This window comes from Empidonax traillii, unplaced genomic scaffold (assembly GCF_003031625.1).
Source record: "Empidonax traillii isolate 1590-97213 ecotype Southwest subspecies unplaced genomic scaffold, ASM303162v1 scaffold43:size1863611, whole genome shotgun sequence".
Classification (NCBI taxonomy): Eukaryota; Metazoa; Chordata; class Aves; order Passeriformes; family Tyrannidae; genus Empidonax; species Empidonax traillii.
The window spans coordinates 985,452-1,004,300 of NW_020955236.1; the positions used below are offsets into that span (position 1 = coordinate 985,452).

At 44.4% G+C, this 18,849-nt stretch overlaps 1 protein-coding gene across 1 annotated transcript; it reads left to right on the forward strand.

The window, feature by feature from the left end:
- Positions 1-4,115: 4,115 nt before the first annotated feature.
- On the forward strand, positions 4,116-18,156 carry VPS37B (VPS37B, ESCRT-I subunit). The gene is made up of 4 exons (XM_027878593.1): positions 4,116-4,276; positions 11,899-12,070; positions 12,694-12,776; positions 13,915-18,156. Exons 1-4 carry the CDS (start codon positions 4,172-4,174, stop codon positions 14,416-14,418), a joined length of 864 nt encoding a protein of 287 aa, XP_027734394.1. The 5' UTR covers positions 4,116-4,171; the 3' UTR covers positions 14,419-18,156.
- The last annotated feature ends 693 nt before the right edge of the window (positions 18,157-18,849 follow it).

Genomic DNA, 18,849 nt, shown 5'->3' on the forward strand with positions numbered 1-18,849 from the left:
CACAAGCAAACAGACAGAGTGTTTCTAGCTCAGGGTCAGAGATGTGTCTTAGTCTGGGGTGGAAAAATAGGATCTGCCTCTTCAGCTTCACTGTGAGCTTAAGGCAAAGCAAATATGCAGAGGTACATCAACCTGCTCCTCCCACCTGTGGCTCCCTGAAAGGAAGGAGTACAGCACAAACACTTAATTCCTGCTCTCTCTCAGACAGCAGATCTCAAAAACAGGAGGGCTGTTTCTCTCCTGGAATGCTGAATATGCAGGTCATTTCCATGCGGGAAGGAACCTGGATTGTGAAATCTAAACAGAATTATGGGCTGTCATTATTATATAGAAGGAAGTTAAATTGCAAATAAGCCTGGAAACTTATCTGTACATTAAGCAACCAGACTAATAGGGGTTAATATGCACCAAAGATTAGATTTGCAAATTCAGTGTGTATATGTAACCAACCAGTTTTTCCAGGAAAAGAAAATAAATTGTGAAGGTGACTTGCAAAATATGTCTGAATCTAATAAATATGCATGAGTACAGTGCTACTGACCTTAAAAGGATATGAGGTAACAGAAGGAAATCCAAGAGCAAGTTTAAATAGGAAAAAAAAAATCTAACATCCTATTTAAATTAGTCTGGATGCTAGTTCTCCCCAAGACTGAAGCCTGAGCCCTCATTCACCATGACATGGTTTCCACTGTAATCTTCCCAATATTTTTATTCAATTTCTCCTGTAATAAGAAATCTTGACTTCTGTACTTCATCTGCTTACAATTTTAATGTTCTTGAATGCTGTCACCCTTCAAAAGAATTTCAGCAAAGGCAAATAGGAACTAGGGCTGGGGAGATGATAAATCTCAGCCTGCAGCACTGCAATATTTGATAATCCCTACAGTCCAAAATCCTGCTTTAAATCTTCAATCATTCATATTCTGTCCAAATGATGTGCTGTCACAAAACCTTTATGTTTCATGAAGACTGGGGAATGGCAAGGCAGTCTCCTATCTGTTCCAAATGGAAAATATAATTATATAAAAGCAGCTGAACCCTATCTTGGCTCAACCTTAGCTCCTTTTCTAGACAACTGGAGAACTCAATCACATGCGGGTGCTGATCAAAGTGCTTGAAAGCAGACCGGGTTTTTAATGTAGACTCCTCTCCAAAATCCCCAGAACCCAGATTATCTACACAGGAAGAAGGGGGATTTTCAATCTATGGTGTACTTGAGCACAAATGAGTTGTTCTTCCAGTGCATTTTGGGAGAACTTTGTTGTTCTGCGTTATGGAGCTTCTAATTTTAATACAGATTAGCACTGGCTAATTCAAATAATCCAGTCCTTGATGTCCAGAGCAATAAACTTTCACCAACCCCATGCAACATAAGCAAAAAATTAGATGGTTACAGAAAAGCTCCTTAGGTGACTCTAAACCATCTTTCCCAACAGCATATTGACAATACAATTATTATCACGCTGTAGTGCCCTCCACCAGAGAGTCTCACTCACAACACCTCTATGGGCATTATCCAGTGTGAACTTTTCCTCTCCACTCTCACCTCGAACTGAGCAGTTATTATTCTTCTTTTTAAGCAAAAGGCACCAGGGCTGAGAGAAGCTGAGCGCTCCACTCAGGATCACACAGCAAGGCAGTGGTAAAACTAGATTAACAACCCGGAGCTGAGTCAGACTCTTCTAAACCACACTCCCCCCAAACCGTTTATTTAGCTGTGGTATGAAGTTCAAATCACCAACGTCCCTGGGAAGAAAGGGCTTCTTTTAATCCCTCAACTAATTCCCCTGTTTTGTGTGTGTATCTAAACGTGTGTTCGCATGTACGGACGTACAACAGGTTTAACACAAGACTGTGACTCTGTCTGCTCGCTGGGCATGTGCAAATACAGGGTATGTGCTGTCCTGTTGGCAGGGTGACTATCTGCCAGTTTTAAATAACCAGGTCGGGCTGTAGTGACTGTGCAAAGCCAGGGGGCACAGCTGCTGACTCACCTGGAGCACAGCACAGACCTGCAACAGGCAGGTGTGTTCAGGTGGATGAGTGGACACATGCCCGTATCTCTAATCACCTTCTCCCCACCCTCAGCGAGCTCAGCTCAGCTTCCTGCTGCGCAAACACCGCGCTCTTATATCTTCTGAGTACACTGAGTTTGCATCAGGGCTGTAGAGTGAGCAGCCAGAAGGCCTGGAAGGCTTCCCTCTAGCAGGGTCACCTTGTTGGCCGTTGTTACCTGTGGATAGTAATGACAAAGAGGGCTTCTGGGAGGGGGGGGGAGAGGTGTGGGGAGCCCAGTTTAGTTATAGGACAAAAGAACAGCCATAAAGCTGCCACATCATCGCTCTGTCCTGCCAGGAACTGCTGGGCCCCTTCCTGAATGTGACTGCAACATCATTGCATCAGTGATGGATTCAGTCACTATATGGATTTTTTTTTTTTTTCTAGTAAGATCAAAATATCCACTCCAAATATCCATTCCCTACCCTGTTCCCTTGGCTCATGTGCTCGTTCTGGCTCTCTGTGGTGTTACACACACGGAAACGAGCACACCCACACCCACGCAGGTACAAAAGCAGTCCAGGGAGGTGGTGCCTGTCACTGATGCGTGTAACTTAGGCTCTGTTAACACAATTAATTGTTTCCAGGCATAATTGTCTTTATCAGCTCTGCTAACAGCAGTGGTAATTGTGGAGCTGCTGCTCCTCAGGGTTACCACACAGTGCCTACTACAGAGCTGGTGACTTGACTGATATAAATCAGAAGAACAAAATGTAGGGTTGTTTTAATTGATGCAGTTTTTCCTACATTACATTTCAAAAGCATTTAAATTCACCATGAAATACATCTTTGACAGATTATTTATTGACCTTCGCCCTTGAAGAAGCACGTGCTTAATGCAGACAAAACGACCTAGGACCAAAGCTTGGCAATATAATTTTTTAGCTATTTTTAACCTAAATAGCAATTCAGCCTAGGCTTGAGAACAATAATACAATCACCCTTTTGAGATTTACTCTAGCCAAGCCCCAAAAGGGTAAGGAAATGCAAGTTAAATAATTCTACTGATTTTCCTTCCGAATTTACAGCTGTGGAATTTTGAACAAAAGGAGGACGAGAGTGCCTACAACACTTCCAGGCAGGGGCACTGGGAATAGTGGGGATGGTGATGTCCAACCCCGCTGGCTGTCCCAGCACCCGCCATCCTTGAGTGCTGTGTCCTGTTCTGGGCCACACTTCAGGAAGGACACTGAGGTGCTGGAGGGAGTCCAGAGAAGGGAATGGAGCTGGGGAAGGGTCTGGAGCACCAGGAATGTCTGAGGGAGCTGGGGATGCTCAGCCTGGAGAAAAGGAGGCTCAGAGGGGACCTTGTGGCTCTGCAGCTGCAACCGGAGGGGGGACATGGGGGGGGTCGGGCTCTGCTCCCAGGGAAGAGGATGAGAGGAAACGGCCTCAAACTGTGCCAGGGAACGTTCAGGTTGGACATCAGGAGGAATTTGTTCATGGAAAGGGTGATTAGGTACTGGAATGGGCTTCCCAGGGAGGTGGTGGAGTCACTGTCCCTGGGAAGTGTTTATGGAAAGACTAGACAAGGCACTTAGTGCCATGGTCTGGTTGACAAGATTGGGCATCGCTCACAGGTTGGACTCGATGATCTCAGAGGTCTATCCCAACCGGTTGGGTTCAGTGACCCTGCGATCCCTCGGGACTCCAAGGACCTCGAGCGCATCATCACATGAGGCGGCGCACAAAGCTCGCTCTGTGCGAGGCTCTGCCCGGCTTTGCCCCCCGGGGGCTGCGCTGTGCCCTTGGCGGGGCTTCCGAAACCCCTCACAAGGGCTGCACCCCAGAAACCCCTCACAAGGGCTGCACCCCACAGCGCCCCCCGTGAGGGGCTGCACCCCCACACACCCCACACACCCCACACGCCCCTCACCCCCCTTCCCCCCCCCCGGGGACCCCTTTGGTTCCGTCCCCGCCCGCCCCCCGCGGTCCGCCCCGCCCCGCCCTCCCAGCAGGGGGCGCTGAGGGCGGTGCCCGCGGGGCCGGGGCGAGAGCGCGGCGGCACTTCCGGTGTGAGGCGGGAGCGGGGCCGGGATCGGGAGCGGGATCGGGAACGGGGAGGGATCGGGAACGGGGAGGGATCGAGAGAGGGATCGGGATCGGGGCCGCCATGGCGCTGGACGTGCGGCGCCTGGAGGCGCTGAGCCTGCAGGAGCTCAGCGCGCTGCTGGACGACGAGGAGCAGCTGCAGGACATGGCCCGCGAGATGGAGGAGGTGAGGGGCTGCGAGGGGCTGTGAGGGGCTGCCTCATAAAACCTCCCGGCCGAGGCCTCTCCCTGGGCCACCCCCTCAGCTCCCCCGGGGCCGCTGGGGGTTTGGGGGCTGGTAAATGAACCCCCGTTCCCGGAGCCGCCGGGTGCGTGAGGAGCCCCCGGGGCTGCGGGAAGCGCTGCCGGCCCCTTCCCTTCCTCCCCCTTCCCTGCCTCCCCTTTCTCTGCCTCTCCCTTCCCTGCCGGCCCCTTCCCTTCCCTGCCTCCCCTTTCCCTGCCGGCCTTTTGTTCCCTGCCCCGCCGTGGGGCGATCGGTGCCCGCCGGGTGCCAGAGGAGGAGGGTGAGGGGGCTCGCCGGGCTGAAAACGCTGAATTAAATTAATTTATTCAGGGCCGGAGATGGGCTCGGCTTTTCCGTCCGCGCGACCCTTGGGTTTGCGCCTTGGGTTTTGTTACAGTGAATTCAAAGCAGTGTGAAAGAGGGTTCTGTGTGCCCCGGGCGCAGCCAGGGCTGTGGGGCTTTTCTCCTCCTTGCTTTGCCTGCTCGAAGCCCCTTTGTCAGTGTATCAGACTCTTTTAAGTCGCGATTTTGAATCTGCCCTTCTTAGAATAGGAGCCTGTTTTCTTTCCCCCCGCCGTGGTCGTCTTTAACGAGTTGTTCTGTGTGCCAGTGTTGCGTTTCTGATAGGAGGCTGTTCTGGGTTTATTTGGCCGCAGATGTGCCTGAAAGGCTCTCGCTGTGTGGTCAGCGAACGGCAAAGAAGATGAAACCATTTCTACGAGAACTTTAAAAGAAAGGAATGCGCTGTGCTTCTCGGGGTCTTGTGTTTATTGGTTTTGTTGGTTAAAATTTGAGGACAAAAGCCCCAGGGGAAAAAAAAAAAAAAAAAAAAAAAGGAGGCAGTGTGTTCTTGAGAAAGAAGCTTAGTTTATTAGGTACAATCAGTTATAATTGTGTTCCCTCAAACTAAGATTCCTTTTGGTGCTTCTGAGGAAGCCGTTCTGGATCCCCTCAAGCCAAATTGTCAAAGTATTACAGATGGAGAGGCCCAGTGAAGTCTGAGGCCGAGTTAATGAGGTGTCCTGGAGAATTTACTTGCTGTATTATGCAACAATTTATATTTTGAACCTTGTGTCAATAGATTTGTGAGAGGGGGCCAGGCAGAACAGTTTATGTTCTGAGAACTTGGAAGAAACAGGCACTGCTGTGGTGAGTAAAACATGCAGAGACCTCGGAGGCCCCATGGTTTGCTGGGGACAGGGGAACCCTGCTCTGTGAAAACTATTTAAGGAGAGCCAGTGGGTTATAATGGGCTTAACTTTGTAAAGGTATAAACGGGGGCAGCGCTGCTGGTTTCAGTGTGACCCCTGACAAGGGACAGGAGCACAAAGCCTGGCTCAGATGTGTCAAAATGCGCTGAAGAGTGCAGGTCAGAAGTGACAGAAAACTTCATGACCTCAGTAGAAAAGATCCTCTCTCACACATGGGCACAACCAGCCCATATTCTCAGTTTGACCCTCCGGTTTTCCTCTTTAGTTGGCATCAGAAGGGTTCTAAATTGTAGAGTAAAGTTCTCCAGGCCCCCAGGGAATATTTTGTGGTGTTTGGAGAGTGTGGGGTTTGGAGGTGCTCAGGCTGTGCTGCTGTCTGGCATAATCCTCTTTTATTGGATGTGGAGGCTTTTGCTGGAGTCTGTTCAACTCAAAATGTGTTTACTCACCTTGGAAAGAATTGACCATGCTTGAATATTTCTTCCTCATTCTGTTTTTGCCTTCACTGAGTTGTTCAGTGCCTGAGCTTGTGCTGCTGAGCCCTGATCTTTCAGTGTGGCAGGAAGAGGGAGAGAGGGAAATCCTGAGTATTAAGGAGGAACCATGGTGACTTCACTGCTACTTGGCTGTCAGTCCATATATATCTGTGTTGTAGGGTTATTCCAGACTCCTTAAATTCCTAATTTTCCTGTGACATGCCAGTTAAATCACGATTCCTGAGTCACTTCTATGAGGTCACTTGTATTTTTAGTGGCAAAGTTGGCTAAAGCTGATTATTCCATAATTGAAAAAAACCTTTGTTCTCCTTGTTGCAAGGGAAACCCAGCTCAAACCCCAGTGTTTTGTTCACAGAGAGGAGGATTTGGAAAACCACTCAGCTTTCTTGGTAATATCTAAAAATAGGCACTTCCAGCCTTAAAGGGAATGTATTGCAGTGTGGCATTTGAGCAGGATTTGAGTGTGTGTATCTGTGTGTGCCCACTCACACACTCCCGTTTCTGGGGTGATGTGCACCTACACTTGTGTCCTCAGGTGTGTGACACTGTGGCTTCAGAGCTGAACTGCTGCTTTTCCTGTCACTGAGGTTGGTTTAGCAGCCTTTGTTCAGGCTTTCAGTGCTTGAACAAGGAGCGTCTTGTCTGTCAGAAAGAGGAAGGAAGCCAGTTGTCTGGTACTCCCAGTCTTTTAAAATTGAGGAGGGCTTTTTTTTTTTTTTTTATAACCCTTTTAGGGTAATCTCTGTAGTACATCTGCAGTATTCATCTTCATGAGATAGAGAATCACAGTTTGGGTTGGAAGGGATCTGAAAGATCATTTAGTTCTAAACCCCATGCCAGGCAGGGTCATAAAAGTACCTTGTTTATAAAAGTGAATCTCGATGTGATGACTCTAAAAGCACAGATGAGAGAATTTGTGACCTGACACTGGGGGTAATTTGATGAATTTCTCTGTGAAAATGAGTTTTCTTTTGATCTCCTGGAGCATCCCTTTTTGTAACAGTGCAGCATTGTGTTACTGACTGCTGAAGTTCCACTGCCAAAAATTATCCTCTCTTCAATACCTTAATTATATGAAATCAAGAAGTCAGAAATGTATTGGCTGCCTCTCATTCCAGAATTTCAGAGTACACTGGCGAGCGCAGAGGGGATTTTTGAGCATAGACCTTTTCTCAAAAACTGATTGAAAAGATCAGGCAGGGCAGAAAATCCAAGTTAAACTCTGTGTATTCGTGCCCAGATTTCTTGGATTCCCACTCCTGTCCTAAAACCACACTGTGCAAGTGGTTATGTTCTTGTTGGCCAAACATGAAATTTAGTGGCAAAGTTAGGGATTAGACTTGGTGACAACTATAGATTTTTCTCTTCCAGATGAGCATCAAATGAGTAACCTGCCTGTGTCTGATGAATGCAAATTGCAGGGCTGGGTGTCTGTTCCCTCTGCAAGAAATGTTTAGGAGCTGCAACTTACCCTCTGAGCTTCCTTTTGTCGCTTTTTAAAGCCATCACTTAAGTACTCAGAAGAGCCAAATTTAGCCAATCTAATTACTTTGCAATATGTTTTAATATTTATTACACAACAGATGTTGGTAGGGGGGTGTGTTATTGACCAGTCCATGATGAAAAAGCACTGTTAAATCTTCTGCTGTAAAAGAAGTCTCTCTTCTCCTACTCTGCACCTGTCAGCTCCTGTTTCAGGGGTTAATTTGACACTCCAAATGTGCATCCTTCTCCTTCTGCAGTGTGACTGCGTGTTTCAGTCCTCAGTCATAAGTATGTGTAAGTGAATGTGGGAATGATAAAGGTTAGAGAAACCCAAACCCAACGTGGATGGATAAAGCAATTAAAACAGTGCCACACAAAGCTGCTTTTATTTATAGCTCCTTAAGAGACTTTTTCTCGAAGGTACCAAGAGACTCCTCGCTGTGTTACTGGCCAAGGAAGCTTATAATTATAGCAGCACTTGCTGGACTTGGTGGGATTGTAGTTGGGATTGCAGTTGCTCAGCGTCCCAGGACTCAATTCTGGGAATGTGCTGTTGGATGAACCTGGGTGACGCTTCCCAGCGTTTTACACAAATAACTCTTGCTGCAAACCAGTACTTTGGTGTGAGTGATAAACATTTATAGTACAAATGTTGCTAGGCTGGTACTAGTTCTGCTTTAATTTTACCCAGCATTCTTCTTCCTTATTTAAAAGTGGGATGAAGCGAGGCTGCAGCTGATGGAAGTAGTAGAATCTCAATGCCCAAAGAAGTTGCTGCTGCCTCTTCTTGGAAGTGCTTTTTAAATAAATCCTTGAATAAAATTATTCAAATTACTTCTGTGAAAGAAACTCATTTTTTTAAGCAGCTTAAGTTTGGAAGTGCTGCATAAACCACGATTTTTGTCTTTTATAACCTCTGTGTGTCCATGGCTTCATTTTCTTGCAGCGTGCAGTTGAGTTCTCTGCTCGGTGGTTGGCCATCCTTGTGCTATGAAAATCCTGTTACAATCAGCTCGCTATTGTTGTCTCATTTGTCCCATTCAGAATTCATAGTGAGAGCTTAGCAGTTAAAAAAAAAAAAAATGCATATCTTCTCTTAAATATTGTACTGTCTCATTGCATCTCGTGATTCTGACTGGCATTTCTTCATCTGGTTTCAGATTAGTGTTTCCTGCCTGGTGAAGTACTCATGACCTCAGGAGTCTTGCTAGGAATTCTGCTGGAGTCCCACACTCCTGGCTGATTTCTCTTAATAAATTTTTTTCCCTGGCACTTCCAGTGGGCAGGTGAACATCCAGTGCAGGAGCAGTTCCCTGCTAACACACATTTTTGTCTTAGGGCACATCTGACAGCAAAATAACATCTTTGGGATTTGTTCCTTCCACAGCTTTCGTCTTAGGCTTGTGGGAAGCTGTGAAGGGATGCTGAAAGCCTGCTTTGTGCTGCACTGATAACCTTAATAGACTGCTCATGTTGTACTGTGGCTTTGACCCTTGGATGATTTTGCAACTGTTTTATTTTTGTTTTGTTTTAAATTAGTCATCATTTTTTTGAAAGTTTTTCTATGGCGCTCTTTAGGCAAACTTCACAGTGTTTGCTTTCTGATTCCTTGACTTCACTTTCCAATGCAGGGGAACAGTTGCTGGAAAGTTTCCTACACAGACCTCAACACCAGTGCCAGAGATGATTCTGGTTTGTAAAATCCTGGCTGTGTTCAAGTCGCTTTGCTGTGGGATTATATCTGTTCTGTTTGCTGTGAAATAGAACTCACTTGTCCCACAGACTTCAGAATTCTTTCAGAGATGTGAAGTATTTAAATGTTCTGGACAGGTGGATGAGTCTTCACCAGCTCCTCCTTAAGTTTCATTAAGCATCATTCCTAAGTTTACTTTGTGTTTGAGGAACTGGTTTTTCTCATGGCTTTGGGTAAGATTTGAGTTTCTCATCTCTCCAAGTGTCCATTGTTAGAAGAAATTTGACACAGACTAATGCTGGAAGTGAAGACTTCAGGAGTGACACTTGAATTCATTATTGAATGTCAGTCATGGTTTAGTTCAACTCTTATAAAAAAAAAAAAATGCCCTTCTTAGAACCGCTGAAATACTGAAAAAGTTGAGTCATTAAGTCCCGTGTCGTTTCAAGCACTGTAACGTAAACTGCAATTATGAATAACTTCTTTTAGTTTAAAACAAGTATTTTTAAGGCTTTTGCTACAGTTTAGACTAGTCCATAATTACTGGATCCCACATGCAAAGGACAGGACAGGATGTCACTCTGCCTTAGATGGAGGTAGGTCATATTAGTCATATTTTCCTTGTTTATACTATAAAGTCAGGTACATTATGTCATACTGATATTTATTCATCTTTACAATTTGAAATGATTTAAAAATAAAGTTATTCAGCAAATCATTATAGAACATAAGGCGTTTTCTTCCTTCTCCTCCCTAGTCCTGTTGAGAGACATTCTGATACTTGAGGAGACAACATCAAGTCTTCCTTCTCCTCTTTACTGTTTACTGAGTTCAGTAAAAGCTTTCCTTTCCTGGGACTTGTACCCTTGAAAGGTTTATAAGTTTGTGTCCATTGGCTTTTCTCTCTCCTGAGTAAATGTTCTTTATCCTAAATGAGAGACCGAAGTTCACTCATTAAACTGGTCTCTCCACACCGACTCTGCACCTTTGAAATGAGAATATCAGCCTTGCAAGCAGCGAAAATACAACCACCAGAGCAAACTGGAGTCGCTGGGAGCAAGTGGTGAGCTCGTAAAAATGGTGAAAAAGGCACCAGAAACCATCAGGTCTTTCTGCACACAACATGCCTTGGCTGGCAGTGGTGGTGACAGGTGTTTGGTAAGAAGGTGGATGCCAATCATTAAGCTGTTAAGTCCTGTGTATTTTAATTCTCTTCATAATTGTTTGAAAATATGTAAATGTTTCAGCTTTCTGAAAGCAACAGTCTTATCAGGATTGGATCATATGAGAATAAACAAATGGGAACCAGTTTAATTTGAATTATTTTGCATTGGGTTCAAAAGTAAGAAGGGGGGGTTTTTCCTTTGATTCTTGGGAATGGTTTAAATTGAACATGAGCATAGGGCTGGAAGCTTATTAAGGCTTCATGTGAGAACCTTTAGAAGGCAAAACAATATTGAAGGAATCATTTCCGATTTTCACAACTTGGAGTAGAATTTTGGTTGATGTAGAATTTAGGACTTTAACATTATCCTTGCCTTGAATTTTTTAAAGTGATTTGGCAAAAACAGGGTGAAAGAGAGTAAAACTTTGGTGTTTGAAGAGCAGTATCTGGGGGCAAAGGTGTGTTTAAGTAACACTGAGCCAATTTTGAATTTAGCAAGTTAAAGGAGCGTGTAAATATTTCAAAAGGAAGTAATTGCTTTCAAAGAGAGTTGCTATCCTTGGAAAAACACCTGAATTCTGATCCTGTCCTTTTCTGGGGCTTTTAAACAGCTCGTTTGGGTTTCCTCTTTTCCTGTTTGTGAGGTGTAGCTCTGTATCCACCTAGCAGTGTGGAAGGAGGAAGCCCCTGGTGTTTGCACTGACTGATGTGCAGGGTCCGTAAATGGGATCTGTTGGAGCTGAACAGGGATCAGGTGGGCTGGAAGGGGTGAATTGATGGGGGAGGTCACAAAAAGGGCACCACAAGTTTCGTTGGTTTTTGAAGGCAGCTTAATAGAGTTATGTCATGCCAATGGGAAGACTGTTCCACTTGTTGATTCATAGTGAAAATCTGAAATCAGATCCCTTGGTTTTTGGTTTCTTTCCCTTTTGATGTCTGAATATTTTAAGGAATCAAATGTGACACCCGGGACAGACTTCCCCAAACACGGAGCTTTCCCAAAGCTCCTGGAGGATGTCTTGAATAAAATCCTGTGCCTGTGTGAGTGTGAGCAAACTGGAATCTGGCTGAATCTTGGGCTTGTGACAACTGTCATTTGTTCTGTTGGAATAATGTCCTGAGGATAGGAAATGTTAAGCAGAAGGAATAAACCAAAAACAAAAAAAGAAGCTTTTGGCATTAATCCAGGATTGGTTCTACACAGTTGGGGAAGAATATTCTGGAGAAGGAACAGCAACGATGCAGTCCTTGTTTTTTTGCATGTTAACAAGATAAGGGATGACATTCTGCTGCACTCATTGCATCTCACTGCTGGAATTCAGATCTTTTTAGAGAGCAACTGTTGCTCTATCTGTCAGTGTTCATCATTTGCTCATCAGTTGCAGGTTCAATTCCTGCAGCACTCATTTTTACTGTTGTTCTTTATCTAAAAGTGTTCAAATTTTTATATTGTCTTGCTGAACAATTTCACTGTCATTTCATGCACTTTTTTAAAAAAAATTATTTCTTTCCAGGCCCAAAACGTTCAGCACAGCAAGGACATGACTCTCGCCAGCAACCGCAGCCTGGCAGAAGGAAATCTCTTGTACCAGCCAAAGTTGGAGTCTTTGAAATCAAATTTGACTGAAAAATATCAAGAGCTGCAAGTTCTTTTTGAAGCATACCAGATAAAGAAAACAAAACTAGGTAACACTTGCTGTTGACAATTATGATTTGCTGTTTTCTAAGTGAATGTAAAAGCTGTTACCTGTTTGTTGTTTGGTTCTCGGTGTCTCATTTTTAGCTCTGTGAATTAGGGTACAAAGTGAAATGTCACTCTTGTGTAGTTCTGAACTAGATCACACTTGTGATGATTTATTAAGTGTCTTTTATGCCTGATGACAGATACTGTGGATTCTTTCTGTTACTGTGTGGTTACCTACCCAGTCTTGACCTGCTCTTCTCTCAGTTATTAGATTCATTTACCTTGATAAAACCACAAGTCGAGTTTTCAGTGACTAATCATAAATCAAACAGAATACTGCACTGACCTTTCAGTTCATACAGAATCATGAAGTATTGCACATCTGATTCTGCACTTGCTGAAGTGCTTTGGCTTTCGGTATTATAAATGTATCATTGTAATTAAATGTCAGCTCTTTGCACTCTGACAATATTCTTACTGTATTTCTTACTGTAGAACACCCTGCCTAGAGCAAGGAGCCTGCTGCTTGTACCTCTGTGCCTCAGAGATTGTTGTGCTGTCTGGGGCTGTGGTTAGAGGTCACTTAGAGCTACTGTCATTTTGTGTTCTTTCCATGCCATTACAGACAGACAATCCAGCAACGCTTCCCTGGAGACCCTGCTGGCTCTGCTGCAGACCGAGGGGGCAAAGATTGAGGAAGACACAGAGGTAATGACACAACGCTCCAGTTCTGCCACTTTCACCCCTTACTGAACCTCCCAGAGTCCATTCCTGCAGTGCAGAGTTGAGCATGGTGTACACTAAGGGATATTTATAAGAACGTGGCCTGGTCTTTGCTTTGAACTTTGGTGAGCAGCCATTTGGTTCCAGTCAGTTTTTTTTTTTTTTAATCAGAGTCATTTTTCACTCTTGACATCTTTGAAGTTTGAGAGAGAAAATGCTCATTTTAGAAAAGAAAGCCAAACCCTCTTAGTTCCTTGGCTTTGCCTTCAAACTCCTCGTGTATACAAGTGGAATCTCTTTTTAATGGTGTTTGCCTGGTATCTGTGTTACTTCATTATAAATGTCAATTAGTGACCTAATAAAAAACTGGGCCTACACTGTTTTTTCTCCAGCGTTTCCGATGAAATATTCCATTAGGATTTCAGCATGTCTGTGCAGGTGCCAGTGGTCACCACTTACTGTGATACCAGTGCTCCAGGGGTGGTTTAACTTCAGAATAATGGGTGTGCTTGGCTTTGTTTGCTGATGTGCCTGCAGGCATTTTCTATAACTGTATCAAGGGGAAAAATCTGCTTATTTTTATTATTATTATTAGCCTTGAGTTGTGATCACAAAAAGACATTCCCAGGACAAGCTGGATTTTGTGATTATATGTTTGTTCACCTCTCAATTATTAAACATCATTTACTCAAAGCCACAAATAAGGGTGAGTATTAAACCTAACTTAGCAATAATCTGCCCCTCTGTGCTGAGTCTCACAGAGTTCTCAGTGTTTCTGCTGGCACTGAAGCAGCTCTGAGCTGTAATTCAGCTTAGCTGGCAATCTGGAAAGCCGTTGGCCTTGCTTCGTTCCCATCTCTGACGATCAGGGAATGCTCAGAGTGAGATTCAGATGTTTTCACCGCTGTTACTTTGGTATAAATTTATGCAAAAGTGATATTTAACTCCCGGTGCTTCTGAGTAATAACGAACTCAAAGTTCTGCTCGGAATTCTTAGTATGCCAGTCATCTTCCATATGCCAGCTGGAAAATCACAGGCAAAACGCTGCTATTTTTAGGATGTGAGCCATTTAGATTCTGTTGCAGTGCTCTGTTTTCTAAGAGATTGTTCTGTATTTGACAGAACATGGCAGAAAAATTCCTTGATGGTGAAATACCACTGGATTCCTTCATTGACGAGTACCAGAGCAAGAGGAAACTGGCACACCTGCGCCGGGTGAAGATTGAGAAGCTCCAAGAAATGGTGCTGAAGGGACAGAGGCTTCCTCAGGTTCAGCCTCCAGCTCAGCCCAGAGCGCCCGAGGCGACACCAGCACCTCAAGATTCCTACAAGCCGGATGCAAACACTCCCCCTTCCGTCGTGCCCCGGCGGATACCGCCCCCCCCGCCCTCCTCGGGCCCAGCAGGACGCTTCCCTACTCCCTTCACCGCAGCCATGAGCTCAGGACCAGCTCTTTCTTATCCAGGTGCTCCGTACCCTCCTCTCCCGCCTCGCCCGGGGGATGTTCAGCCCACGAGTCAAATGGCACAGCCGGGATACCCATCTCAGTTTGTACCACAGTATCCCCCCGTTCTTCCCCAAAGACCACCTCGCCTTCCGCCACATCCCGGCTTTATCCTCCAGTAGATATTCTGGTGCGCCCGACTTATTGTATTGGTGCTTATATTTCCTTTCCCCCCCCATCAGAGACTTGCTGTTAGCAATGGGAAGCCTCTGTTCTTTGCACAATGGAGTACAAAGGCCGAGCTGTGGCACAGAGGTTTGCAATTGCGCTGGTAAATGTGATGATGTCTTGTTTTCAAAGGTCAGCGATGACAAGGTTTTCATGGGAAGGTGAGAGGGTTTAAATTTTATGAATCCATCAAGTGGGGAAGCCGCGTGCGGTGGATTTCCTGCCACTACCGGCCCAGTCACGCTCTGAATTCTTTAGGGATGGTAGATCAGCACCCTCTTCTGCTCTGGTGTGTTCCCATCACAGCTGGATGTGCGTGTGGCAAGCGGGAGCTGTTTGTGTCTCTAAGGAATTCTCTGTGGGTGCCCATCTCCACTGGGCAAGGGGCGTGCACTGGACCCCCTTGACACCCTTCTGCATTCAGGGCCAGGTGCTCAACGCTCTCAGAGCTCACTGAGCTGAAACTCTTGTCAGAGCACGGTGGGTGGTTTTTGGACAGGGAAAGCTACAAGAGTTTCGTTTCTGCATTTCAGTTGTTACCTTAAGAGTTCTCCTAATCAAAAGTAGGCACTCCTTCCACTCCTGAACAGCTCGATACCCTCAAAGTCCTGGTCTCTTGAAATGAAACTAAACTGTTTGTAGAGCCAGTTTAGAGTTTTATAGACACTTTACCAGGCAGTTTTATTTCCTTGCCTGTTAAGACTTTTTCTTACAGTTGTTTTTTTTTTCGTTTTCCACACCTTGGATACACAAGTGATTTTTTTACACAGGTGCTTAGCTTTTGATATCATGTGATTCCAGGAATCTAGGCAGGGTATTTTCTTAATCAAATACTGGATTTTCACATGTAATTGCCCACTTGAAGATTCACAATTTCATTTTATCCCTTAACTCTGTCTCTCACTTGGCAGAACTATTTTTAACTTCCCATTTCCTTTAGCTGTGCAGTTTTGGGCATGTGTATCCATCTGGAATTTGCAGTTAACGTTCTTCTGCAAGTAGGCAAAACAGAAAAGCTTTTTGAACTCCATGGTGGCTGTTTGCATCTTACAGAATCTGTTCTTGACTTATGCCACTGGAGGAGGAGGAGGCATTTTAGGACAGCTCAGATTTCGCTCTCAGTGTGACTCTCGAAGCCTAAGGTGCAGACATGTGCTGGTATTTTAATCCAGCACTGGGGGAGGCAAAACTTAACACTTGTTGTTTGCACAGAATGTGTCTGTGAATATGTTAACCAATCAGTCCAGAATCTGTCATAGCCCCTGGTTATTTCAGAGCATTTTGGTATCACTGTCCTGGAATGCACTACATTGTTTGGAACTTTGTACTACAAACACCGTCAGTCAGAATAGAATATTTATTTTTTTCTTTACATAAGGCCCTGAACTGTCCCTCAGTCATTTCTTCTGGAGTGTGGTGCTTAGCAAATACTAATCTGAAATTAAGCTCATAACAGGAAGCTCTCGATTCTGAAAATATGGTCACTTGGCTTGTTTTGCCTTCTGAAGACAAAGGGCAGAAGGTTGGTCAGCGTTATCAGCATCTGAACCAATTCCCCAGAGTAAGCCTGGCAAGTTTTTATAGATGGGGGATTTTGTGAAGCAGCGTGCATTGGATTTGTTTGCTAAGTGTGTTTTTTTCTGTAATCTAGTGATGGTACAGGATGTGTTTTGTTTTTTTTTTTTTTAAATAGTGTAATATCTTTTCTTGGTATTATTTTCTCACTGAAGCTTCGTATGAGCATGGTTAATTATGACTCGTTTCAAAGTAATTTTGCTGTGCTTTTAGTGCTGGTATTTGGATGGCAGCTGTTGTATCTGGATCCTAAACATAAGTCTGCTGTAGAGATGGTTTGTGTCCTGGAAAGAATTCAAGTGGATGGGGGCTACCAGGGTGGTGACCGAGTACAGAAATTCATACTTCGAGCCTGCTACACAAAAACACTCTCAAATCAGTTTCACTAAGATTCCATAAAAACAACCAGGTATATTTTACACTTATCAAGTGCCAACTTTTTTTCTGAGGGTTCAAAGTCCTCAGAAGTGACGGAGGTGATGGATAAGTGTATTGTGAATTTGCACTGCGTTTTGTGTATGGAACTTTATTGGTATTAGTAGTCCAGAAATATTTTTACTACTTGTTAAATCTTTTGTCTTTTGGTAACTTTTGTGATAACAATGACCTTTCAGGGATATGCTTTATCTAAAAAACAGACTCTTGTGCACACTAAATAACAGACAAAGCTAATGCAATTTTTCTGTCTGAAAGCAAAACAATGCATTATTGCATATGCATGTGGCTGATGTGCCTTAGGATCACTACTGGTGATTGTAATTGTAGGAAATTAGCATTTTTATCATTTGAATGGCCATTGCTTAACTCTGATTTAAGGGCTCTTCAAGAGCACTGACTTTTACAAAGAAACTCACCCTCATACTTCAGAAAAACAAAACAAAACAAAACAGCTGTATCTGCTATTTGTAAGCTTCTAGTTGCCTTCACCCATGGGTAAGTTTGAACGTAGATGATGTAACTGATGTGGTGTCTCAGTTATTGCAGTCTCATAACTGAAGTCCAGCTGCTCATGGACAACGTTTTGCCATTAATTTGTGTGTGTGTGTGCACACAAACTGTAAATATTTACTTGACTGCTGGTGATGTTTAAGGGGAAAGGAGAAAAATGACCGTGGAAAGCTGTTTAAATCCTTCCAGCAACAAACTTGAAACACTAACCTGGATGAGCTGGGCAAGAGCTGTGTCAGTGCTTTCAACCTGTTGCCCTTCAACAGCTTCTCCTGTTCTGTTATAGCTAATAAATAAGTTCTGCTCTGGCTAGGATGTTTAGAGTTGTACTAATTTGCACTGTTTATAAGATAGTGAGATTAAAATGCCATAGGCAAGCTGAGACTGGAGAGGGGGTGGCTCAGAATGCTTGCCAAATATATATATATATGTGTGTGTGTATATATATATATATATAAAATGAGGATTTTTGATGTCTGCTACAAATAGCATATACGTCCCCAAAGCAATTGGAGTGGAGAAAAATCTCCCCAATACAACGTGTAACACGGCTTTAGAGTGTTGGTAGCATTGGAAATGCTCTCTTTGGGTGGCATTACTTCTGCCAGTCGTTTGTCTGCAGTTTTGTAAGTTATGACTGATTTTATATGGTTAGATTTCGGTTGGTGATCAGCACTGAACTGTCCCAGCTCCCAGGTGGGTGGCAGTGCTGTCTCCTAGAGAGGGTGCAGTCAGTTGTTCCGGCACAGCCGATCCAGGCAGGTCACCTCTGACCCTGCAGGGACGACGGAACAGGAGCTTTTGTGGGATGCCAGGAGGCACCTGGGCACAGGCTGGTCATGGCTTTAGTGCCCCAACTTCCACAACCTCAGTCTCGACCTCTCTTGGGACTTCTCTGCCCTCTCAAACTGGAATCGTGACATGGACACAGAGCTCAAGCCGACAGTTCCTTGCAGAGCTTCCTGGCAAACGTGGAGTTGGGAGGAGGCAGAGTCGTCCTGCGCCTGAACAGTTCCTCTCTGGGATCCTGGACTGTCTAAAATAATGGGGCAGTTTTATATACTGAGCAAGTTGTGAAACATACAGTGGATTTGTTTGCATAATGAGTCTTTCTGTAATCTACTGTGGTCTGATTTTAAATAAAATAGCATATCTCTTGGTGCCCTGTTCCCCCTGTGGCTTCATTTAATCAGGCTGCAGTTACTCACATTAACGATTTCCAGTCCTAACGGTGGTTTTTCTGTAGCAACATAAACACAGTTGTAGGTGGATGTGGAACATAAAAATGACTTTAATTATTCACAGTAAATCTGTTGGCTGTGTTTTTAGTGACTGGATATAGCGAGTCCCTTCTGTGTGCTCAGAGAGGGTTTGCACGTTGCAGTCATGGCAGTTGAGGTAGGTGGCTTGTCTTGTCAGGTAGAATCTCTTTGGTTTTGTTTTAATTTCCTACAGCCAGCTGGAATAGTGGGAATGTTCACAGTCTTCACTTGGAAAAGCTGAAAGGAAGGGAGAGAGCCACTTTTACTTGTTAAGAGACAAAAATCTTAGATTGCAGCCAAGTTGGGAGAAATGAGTCAACCAGAGTTATTTAGGAATATGAGTCAGAGGGCAGAAAAGACCTGGTGTAATTTTCTGTGATATCTGTCACTTCAATAGTGTGTGAAATAGAAATCCTGCTGCGGAATAACCGATTCTATAGGGAAGAAAATCCCTTTTTTAATTGTTTCCTGATGTGTCCTGTCTGTGGTGGCTGCGGAGATTTGATAACCTTCTGCTGATGCAGAAATAGGAGAGTACAGATGAGGAAAACCTGCTGTACTGACGCAGAGCAGGTGGGCGAGGGCAGGGGAAGGTGTTAC